General features: G+C 42.8%; 3 protein-coding genes across 6 annotated transcripts in view; 1 reads left to right on the forward strand and 2 right to left on the reverse strand.

The window, feature by feature from the left end:
* Positions 1 to 738, reverse strand: part of tspan5b (tetraspanin 5b) — a 14,912-nt gene extending 14,174 nt beyond the window's left edge. Inside the window, exon 1 of the mRNA XM_058385116.1 lies at positions 370 to 738. Coding sequence (XP_058241099.1) covers positions 370 to 450 — 81 coding nt within the window. The 5' untranslated portion in view covers positions 451 to 738. The remainder of the gene's footprint in view (positions 1 to 369) is intronic.
* A 716-nt stretch (positions 739 to 1,454) lies between these two features.
* On the forward strand, positions 1,455 to 7,605 carry fip1l1b (FIP1 like 1b (S. cerevisiae)). 3 transcript variants are annotated; one of them, XM_058385102.1, is made up of 17 exons: positions 1,455 to 1,720; positions 2,962 to 3,019; positions 3,117 to 3,177; positions 3,774 to 3,880; positions 3,981 to 4,045; positions 4,207 to 4,317; positions 4,498 to 4,628; positions 4,755 to 4,867; positions 5,077 to 5,130; positions 5,549 to 5,648; positions 5,751 to 5,904; positions 6,024 to 6,050; positions 6,158 to 6,212; positions 6,499 to 6,557; positions 6,653 to 6,851; positions 6,957 to 7,100; positions 7,292 to 7,605. In XM_058385102.1, exons 1-17 carry the CDS (start codon positions 1,633 to 1,635, stop codon positions 7,431 to 7,433), a joined length of 1,668 nt encoding a protein of 555 aa, XP_058241085.1. In that variant the 5' UTR covers positions 1,455 to 1,632; the 3' UTR covers positions 7,434 to 7,605. The 3 variants fall into 3 exon arrangements, with proteins under 3 accessions (XP_058241085.1, XP_058241086.1, XP_058241087.1); XM_058385103.1 differs by having other exon boundaries at positions 6,502 to 6,557; XM_058385104.1 differs by lacking the exon at positions 5,077 to 5,130.
* Positions 7,606 to 8,909: 1,304 nt separating this feature from the next.
* The window catches only part of chic2 (cysteine-rich hydrophobic domain 2), a 19,545-nt gene continuing 18,454 nt past the window's right edge, over positions 8,910 to 10,000 (reverse strand). For both annotated transcript variants that reach the window (XM_058385134.1, XM_058385133.1), the window contains exon 6: positions 8,910 to 10,000. This exon is cut by the window's right edge and continues 837 nt beyond it. The gene's annotated coding sequence lies outside the window, so the exon portion shown is untranslated.

Consider the following 10,000-nt stretch of genomic DNA (forward strand, 5'->3'; position numbering starts at 1 on the left):
CACACACACACAAACACACACACACACACACAAACACACACACACAAACACACACAAACACACACACACACAAACACACACACACACAAACACACATACACACACACACACATACACACACACACACACAAAAACACACACACTCAAACACTGAATATCCTAGACAAGAAAGACACTTCACACTAAACCAAATGCAATACCGGAGAATCGTTATTATTAATGTTGAACAGTCACGTGGTTATTAACGCTCTATAAGTCTATGTCATGTATATAAAGTATATATAATAAGTAATAGCTGTGTGTAAGGTATAATTAACAGATGGATGATTTCTGATGACTAATAATGATGATAATAACAGTTCAGCTTACCCAGAATATAATATTAAAGCCGAAGATGAAGTATTTAATGCAGCAGCCCACTTCATGCACATTAAAGTGTTTTCCGGACATTTTGTTTTGTTTTGTTTTTCTCTCTGTTTATTTTATGGAAATGAAAGTCTTTGAGCTGAAGACAGGCCCTTCATCCCCTCCTCAGTGCACTGGGCATCTTTATTACTGCCTCACGATCACAGCGTCTCTCTCTCTATTCACACAATTCAGGAGAAATATCCTCTCTCTCTCTCTCTCTCTCTCTCTCTCTCTCTCTATCCGTTATTTCTCTAAATATTATTAGCTCTTATAAAGCTGCGCTCGGTCCTGAATAACGGCACAGGCTTATCGGGGCGTAGAAACCGTCACTTCCTGTTTGTGCGATTTCAAAATAAATATCAAGAGTTTTTATTTTGTTGTTTTGTTTTTGTTAATTTATTTATTTAAACACACACACACACACACACACACACACACACACACACATATATATATATATATATATATATATATATATATATATATATATATATCATTTCGTCTGGGATTCATTTGAGATTCATTTGAGATTTGTTTGAGATTTGTTTGGGATTCATTCGAGATTTGTTTGAGATTTGTTTGGGATTTGCTTGAGATTTGTTTGGGATTTGTTCGAGATTTGTTTGGGATTTGTTTGAGATTTGTTTGGGATTTGTTTGGGATTCATTTGAGATTTGTTTGGGATTTGTTTGAGATTTGTTTGGGATTTGTTTGGGATTCATTTGAGATTTGTTTGGGATTTGTTTGGGATTCATTTGAGATTTGTTTGAGGTTTGTTTGGGATTTGTTTGGGATCATCTCCTGCCAGTCATTTTATCACCAGGCAACTTGGCAAAACAACATAAAACTATTTTTTATATAATATGTCTTAGAATATATCTTTATATTTGAATTCAAATGTCGCGTTTTTATTACTTTATTTGTTTTAATTATACACACACACACAAAAAAAAAACATTTTTTATAACGTAAATGCGCTACGAAATAAACCGGAAGTTTTGACCCCCTTGTAGACTTTTATTGTGCACCGGAAGTCGCGCTTATCCGCGGCTTCCTGCGTCAGAGTGTGCGAGCAGCCGGAAGTGCAGAGGGAGAGTGTTTATCTTCATGTGTTGTGTACAGATAATCTCCTGCTCCTCCACGATTCTGGTGCTGAGGTGCTCGTTTTAGACTCGGACATTTGGGTCGGGTTTTCATTCAGGGGACGTAAAAAAAAATAACAAAATGTCCTCGGAGGAAGCGGAGAAAACAGTAACAGCGGCGGCGGCGGATCCTCCTGTGGGGGATGAGGAGGAGGAATGGCTCTACGGCGGTGAGATATCATTCTACACTTATCACACAGTTTCACTCTCATTCTCCAGACATTCTCTGTACACTGCACTTCATCATCCACTTATTAATGTACAGTTCGATTGCGTTTCGATTTTAAGCACATTTCGGGGCCTAGAATTCTGATGCGCGCGAGCAGCGCTGCGCGGTACATCACTGATCTGGTGATATCGCGGTACCGGTACTAGCGATACATTCTGGATGATTAGTCAGTCATAATATATATTTGTGTAAGCCCCACAAACAAATTTGGCCATGAATTTATACACAAATGAATAATTTTGCAGTGTGCTGCTGGTCAGGTAAATATTTCTGTTTGATGTAATTGTCAAGCTTATTTATTTTGATATAACTATATTTAAGACATTTTTTTCCGATATAAACCTATAAACTCTATTAAACTATAATGTTGTGCTTCAACTGAAGCTGTGCTTGCTGATATTGTGCTCTATAACTCCTCCCCGAACTGACCGCTGCCCTGTATCTCGCTCTCTCATTGGCTGTAGGTCATCACTGAGGTATGTTTCAGTCAGACCTCCTTTTCACACTGCAGGACGTTGAGTAGCCGACAGGTCCTGATATTTAACATGCCAAATATTTCACGGGAGTTGGCAATTCATCGGCGATTCTTTGGTCATTCACACTGCGTGATTATCACTCGCATGCTCGAGCTCCGATTTGTCTCCGATTTCGGGCATTTGTTGGCAAAACCAGGTCCAGTGGTTGGGGACCCCTGTTCTATGGGGTTGAGGTCAGGACTCTGTGCAGGACAGTCAAGTTCCTCCACACCAAACTCACTCATCCATGTCTTTATGGACCTTGCTTTGGTCACTGGTGTGCAGTCATGTTGGAACAGGAAGGGGTCATCCCCAAACTGTTCCCACAAAGAGCATGAAATTGTCCAAAATGTCTTGGTATGAAGCTGAAGCATTAAGAGTTCCTTTCACTGGAACTAAGGGGCGGAGTCCAACCCCTGAAAAACAACACCGGAACTCAATGATCTGGAGGGGTGTCCCAATACTTTTGGCACTATAAGTGTAGCTCTATGTCTGTTTGTATTATTATGTTGTATTAATGCAGAGCTGTGACTTTGACCTTGGTTCTGTGTGGTTTTGTGTAGCTCGGTGTTCTGTATGTTCACGTGTCAGGAGGAGTGGTGTTGTGTTTCTCTGCACCAGCTCTATGTACCTTTATTCATCTGTGTGTTTTGAACCTGTGCTGCAGATGAAGGAGAAACCAAAGAGGCTGAGGAAGAGGAGGCCAAACTCACAGCCGCCGTCAGGTGAGCACGTGCTCCATGCTGGAAACAGATTCTCTTATGCTGTGATATTATATTGTATATAACGTGTGTGTGTGTGTGTGTGTGTGTTGCCCTGTAGTGCCCCCTCTGCTCCTGCAGCCCCTGAGGAGAACAGCACTGGGAATGGAGTGACCAGTCAGGTAAATAGTCCTGTCTGTGCCAAAGTGATTCAATTAGGAGTCATTTGAGATTGATTTGAGATTCACTTTCTTTTGGACTGAATTTAGGGTTCAGTTTGTTTAGGAATCATTAGGAGTCAGCTCTTTATAGATTCATTTGGGATTCGTCTGAGATTCATTTGGGATTCGTCTGAGATTCATTTGGGATTCGTCTGAGATTCATTTGGGATTCGTCTGAGATTCATTTGGGATTTGTTTGGGATTCATCTCTTCTGGGACTTATTTGGGCTTTACTTTTTTTGGACTGAATTTAGGATTCAGTTTGTTTAGGATTCTTTAGGAGTCAGCTCTTTATAGATTCATTTGAGATTTGTTTGGGATTCATTTGGGATTCATCTGTGATTCAGCTAAGATTTGTTGGGATTCATTTCTCAATGAATTTTTTCACTGTGCACTCTGTAGGGTGTACAGGGTGAGCGTGTGTGCTGTAGTGTGTCTGTTAGTGAGCTGATGGAATGTTCCAGTGTGCCGTCACCTTCATCACGTCTACATCGTGTACAGAATAAAGAGAAGTTTAATCAGATGAGAATCACTCAGGAGTAACTCTTCCCCTTCAGGAGGAGGCGCAGGGCGACAACGAGGACAGCGAGAGCGACAGCGACGATGACGACGACGACGTTCGCGTTACCATCGGCGACATTAAGACGGGCGCGCCTCAGTACACGTGAGTCGAGGAAGAAAGCCTTCGCTCTGAGCAGAACCATTTATTTCCTCTCTGCATTCCACACGCATTTAAACTGGACTCAGCCGTGTCTCATTTCCAGGTCGTACGGAGCAGCGCCGGTCAATCTGAACATAAAGACCGGGGGCAGCCGGCCGTATGGAGCAGGTGCTGGGTTATTCTCTACTGTAACCTTCACTGGATTTTAATTAACTCACTATATCTGGATTTAATGAACTCTGAGACATCGTAGAAGTTCCTTCCTATATAACACTGTTCTCTCTCTCTCTCTCTCTCTCTCTGTGTGTGTGTGTGTGTGTGTGTTTCAGTGGGAGCGAAGGTGAAAGGTGTGGATCTCGAGGCTCCAGGCAGCATCAATGGTGTCCCTGTGCTGGAGGTGGACATGGAGTCCTTCGAGGAAAAGCCCTGGAGAAAACCTGGTGTGTGTTTTCTTCATGCAGAGACAACATCGTTGCTAGGCAACTGGCCAATATGGCTGCCGATAAGCTAAGCATAAGCAAGCTAATGAGTGAGGTTGAGAAAATAGTTAGTGTGGAGCTGGGACATCTGGAACATCTGAAGTGTTGGTTAAGTGTCTGTGTGTGTGTGTGTGTGTGTAGGTGCTGACTTGTCGGACTACTTTAATTATGGTTTTAATGAAGAAACCTGGAAGGCGTACTGTGAGAAACAGAAGCGTCTGCGTATGGGCCTCGACTCCATCAACATCAGCTCTGCTACCAGCAAGATTTCTGTGAGTCTCCCGATCCCCGGCCGTCCCCTTATCCCCCGCTGCCTCTACCTATAACCCCCATAATGCTGGTGTTCCTGTCTCCTCCTGCACCTTTACACTTCCTGTTCCTCTGTGTTTATTGCTCAGGTTCAGCAGGGCAGGACGGGGAACGATAAAGAGGTTGCACTTCCTGCTCATGTTGCTAAAACAGACTTTACCACCCCTTCTACCCTGTATAAGACGGGCCTAAACCCGGCCAGGTACACACACACACACACACACACACAGAGTCTCGGCTCTAATTTAAAATGTTCTGGTGTTTACACTCATGGGTCATTACATTTTCCTCTGAATTGTACCATTGTGTTTGTGTTTATCGTGATTGTGTGTGTGTGTGTGTGTGTGTTTAATGTGCGAGAGGAGGCAGTAACTCTTCTCTGCCTGTCTCCCCTTACTCATGCCCTCATAGGATATCCCCTCCACAGTGGGCGGGGCCTGCATCCCAAGACACGCCCTATTATACGTAAGTGGGTGTGGACACAGGCGTGGTTTCTTGTTTGTTTGTTTTTCCACAGGCTTCCACAGATGTTTATTATTTGTGTGTGATTTGTTTGTAGTGTTCATCAGGGTGTTGGTCACACGGTGGTTGTGTGTTTATTTCTGTTTTGTTTAAGAAACCACTGAGATGCAGGAGTGTACTTTACTGTTCTCTGATTTAAACCGAATGCTTGATCTACCCAGATGTGTGTGTGGAGATGACTGAGCTCCAAAACATCTGGATGTGGTTTATAATTAATGCATGACTAATTGGTTAATTAAAAAGAATAGAGTTTACAGTTAAAATAAAAACTGTTCTTGATGGTGCACTCAGATATATATTTTGTCTTGAGTGTGTGTGTGTATGTTTTGTGTTGAGTAAAGTGTGTGTGTGTGTGTCGCAGGAAGTCTACTGGGACCATTGATGTTATTGGTGGACAAACAGCCACCATCAGCAGGGTGGAGGGACGACGCCGACACAATCTGGAGGGAAACAACATCCAGGTACCTGAAGCCCCACACACACACACACACACACACACACACACACACACACACACGTGAATAATGATGTGTGTATTCTGAGATCTGTTGTTGTGTTTACAGGTGATCTCTGAACACCCCTCCACTGAAGCCGAGGCCGCACCTGCCAAACTGCCTGCCTTCTTCCCCCCAGGGCCCCTCCCTCCCAACATGCCACCACCTCCTTTCCTGCCTCCACCCCCTGTCAGCCAGGCTCCACCCCTTATTCCTCCACCAAGTGAGTCTCTCTCTCTCTCACACACTGTGGAACTGTGGACTGTATCACACTGTAGACTGTATGATCATGTATTACTGAGTCAGTAGATCACGTCTCTCTCTCTCTCTCGTTCCTCACAGGAGTCCCCATCACCGTCCCTCCTCCAGGTACCTCCTGTTTTACTGTCTGCATGTGTAAAAGTTTTATCTTAAGTTATTTTACATGATTAAAGGCATTTGTGACTGAGTTTATTTGTCTGTCTGTCTGCACCCAGGTTTCCCGCCTCCTCCCAGTGGCCCGCCCCCTTCACTCATGCCGACCTTAGACAAGTAAGTCCAGCTCAGATGCTCATCATGGGGGCAGGGTTTAGGATTTGTTACAGTCTGTGTGTCTCTTAGTAGCTGGTTAGCAGATGAAGATTTAGCAAAGTTACAAAAAGAAAAGATAACAGAAGGTTGATGTAATATGTTGCTAACTAACCCACAGTGGTTCATACTGATCACTGATGATTCTGACATCACTGTTAACAACGACAACCCTGATGATGATGCTTCCATTGATGATGATGATGATGATGGTGGTGGTGGTAATTATTATTCTTATTATTTTCTCCAGCAGTGGACACCCAGGAGGATACGACTGCCGCCCTGTGACTCCGTATCCTTTCCCACCAGGTCAGTTCCTCCTCTATTTTAACACTACTAGTAGTAAATATTTCACTGTTAAAGGTTCTGAACTGTGTGTGTGTGTGTGTGTGTGTGATGATCAGGGGGTTACCCTCCACCCATGCAGGGGCCTGTGAACAACTGGCCCGGGATGATGGACAACTCGAAGCAGTGGGATTATTACCCCCGCCGAGAGAAGGAGAGAGAGAAGGAGAGAGAGAGGGAGAGGACGCGGGACCGAGGACACGACCGGGAGAGAGAGAGAGAGCGAGAGCATAGTCCCTCCTCCATGGCCTACAACAGGTGAGCTACACCTCCTTGATTATATTCATTTATATAGAATAAGCAAGGCTGACAGATTTTTTGTTATTTATTGTATGTATTTTAATGAATCCTCTCCACACACAGTGATGAGGAACGTTACCGTTACCGTGACTATGGAGACCGCGGGTACGAGCGACATCGAGATCGGTCGAGTCGAGAGAAAGAGGAGAGACACCGCGAGAGGAGACACAGAGAGAAAGAGGAGGGAAGGCACAAGTCCTCACGCAGGTAATACACACTGGGGCTGATGGTCATTAGCCACACCCACTTAATGGGGCTAATGCAATTTGATTGATGATAAACAGCCATGCTTCCTTCACTGGGGCAGACTATACAAGATCACGCCCCTTAACTGTACCTCTCTTTCAGTCTCTCATGCACTGTCCGTCTCTCCGTCTGTCTCTTTCACCGTCTCTCAGCAGTAGCAGAAGGAGGCATGACAGTGAGGAAGGAGACGGCCATCGCAGACACAAACATAAGAAGTCTAAGAGGAGTAAAGAGGGCAAAGAGCCGAGCGAGGAGCGAGCAGCTGACCAGGAGAACCAGGAGGCCATGGAGTAGCGTCTCGTCCGAGCTCTGAGCCAGGCTTGTCCAGCAGAAACCGAATCCTCTATACTCTTCTCTAGCAATTTTTCCATTTTAGTTCTTGTTTGTTCCGATGTTGCATTTTCTCCCAGTCCTGTGTAGATGTTGATTTGTTGGATTAAAAAAAGGCATTTGGTAATTTCTGTAATGAGAGTCCTGTGTAGTGCACTTATACAAAAATAAGTGGAGGAGTCGTTTACAGGTGTATATGAATCACTGGAGGAGTCGTTTACAGGTGTATATGAATCACTGGAGGAGTCGTTTACAGGTGTATATGAATCACTGGAGGAGTCGTTTACAGGTGTATATGAATCACTGGAGGAGTCGTTTACAGGTGTATATGACTCACTGGAGGAGTCGTTTACAGGTGTATATGAATCACTGGAGGAGTCGTTTACAGGTGTATATGAATCACTGAAGGTATCCTGTACAGGTGTAAATGAATCACCAAAGGAGTCGTTTACAGGAGTAAGTGAATCACCATAAGAGTCGTTTACAGGAGTAAATGAATCACCGGAGGAGTCGTTTACATGAGTAAATGAATCACTGGAAGAGTCATTTACAGATGTATATGAATCACTGAAGGTGTCCTGTACAGGTGTAAATGAATCACCAAAGAAGTCACATACAGGTATAAATGAGGAGTCCAGACCAGAGGAGTCATTTACAGGTGTATATGAATCACCAGAGGAGTCATTTATAAAAATGAGTAAATCACTGCAGGAATCTTGAAGTAAAAGCACTGGTGTAATTGAACAACTCGAGGAGTCATTTTGCGAGTGGAAGCGAATCCCTGAAGGATCCGTTTAATAATCTTAAAGAGGAAGCAGTTACAAATCTAATTTTTTAAAAACATCTAAACCTCTGAGTCTAGACCTCTGAGACGGTCTTAAAATCGCTTTTCCCTTTCTGATGATTACATTAACTCACATCGTTTACTATTAATATCACATGTAAACAAAGTTTAATACAACAGTGAAGTGGGCGGAGCCAAACAACACTGTCTATTTCTTAAGTAGGAGACTTGACCTCGGTCCCTGAAACTAATCTAGTGACCCTCAGTGATGTTCACTACAAAGGGCACATGAACAGACCTGTGTGTGGCCGTGTCCCAAACCACTGTGTGTGTGTGTGTGTGTGTGTGTGTGTTCAGCTTCCTCTGAATAATGAATCACGGCTGTAATGACACCTCTCACTGCTCGTCTCTTTAGTGCACTAAAGGTTCTCTTTATTTCTTTCTTTCACTCTGATCTCTTTCCTCTTTATTTTTCCTCTCACGTTCCTTTTCCTAAAACATACTTTTCTTTCTCTCCTCCATCATCATCTTTCTATTGTTTTTCTTCTTCAACCCCGTTTCTTCATCTTCCCTTCCGTGTTCATTCAGAGAAGTTGTATTACCTTCTCGCGCCACTTCCTCTCTCTCTCTCTCTCTATCCCACACTTACACACACACACTTTATTTGTACTTTATTCCTGTACATACACAGTACTTAAATATTCTGTAAAGAAACAAACAATAATAATAGATGAACATATAGAACTTGGAAAAAACATAACAGAAGAACACACACACACACACACACACACACACACACACACACACAGCTGGGTAAATCTGCTGCTCCATTTTGGAACAGCGTGAGCTAATAATGAAACCTGCGGCACGTTTAAGCAGCTAGCAGAGTTCTGGAGGTTTATGATGCTAATGAATAACTTTATTAATGTTTAATTTCCATCTGCGGTTTATTTCTTTTCCTTTAAGACGACTAAACGGCAAACGAAGGTGTGTCCAGCTGCTGGACGTCGCTTCATTTCTGACCAAAATGTTCCTTTTTAATACGATCAGAAAATTTTAAATTAAGTCTTAAAGTATAAGAGGGGCGGTTTTTTCCTTTCTTCTTAAAACCACAGCAAAGTTTGTTGATTGTTTCTCATGAGACAGATAGAAAACACACACACACACACACACACACCAAAGTTAAACATTAAGCTGCTCTTTTTAAATGAGCAGGTAAACAAAGCTAAAAATTCCTTTAAAAATAAAATTAAAAAATCTTGTGGGAATTTTACTGACTGAAAATCTTCTCACAGGAGCCAGAACAATTAGCCACGTTGCTAAATAAAAAAAAAAAAAATTATATATATATTTATTTATTTAAAAAAAAAACTCTGTGGCTTGCTAGCTAGAATCTTAGCATGTTGCATAACCTGCTATCATAAAAACATAAAGGATTAGCCGTTTTGCTAAGTACAAGGAAAAAAGAGAAATCATGATCCTGATGTTCCACAGTGTCAGAAATAAAGCTAATCCACACCTGACACGCTAGCTCATGTGTGTGCTGGGCATGTTAGCATAATTATGAGCTAGTTTTTTGATCCGATTATAAACCGAAACTGTGTTAAATATATAATCGAGCTGGGAGAATTGTCCTGTACTAACTGCTAGCAGGGTGGCTAGTTGTGAGCGTAGGGCTGCGTCTCAAACCACACACGGTGACCTAGTGCTTAAAAGTACGTAGTGTACGCTAACGGAACACACTTTT

This window comes from Hemibagrus wyckioides, linkage group LG29 (genome assembly GCF_019097595.1).
Source record: "Hemibagrus wyckioides isolate EC202008001 linkage group LG29, SWU_Hwy_1.0, whole genome shotgun sequence".
NCBI classification, from domain to species: domain Eukaryota; kingdom Metazoa; phylum Chordata; class Actinopteri; order Siluriformes; family Bagridae; genus Hemibagrus; species Hemibagrus wyckioides.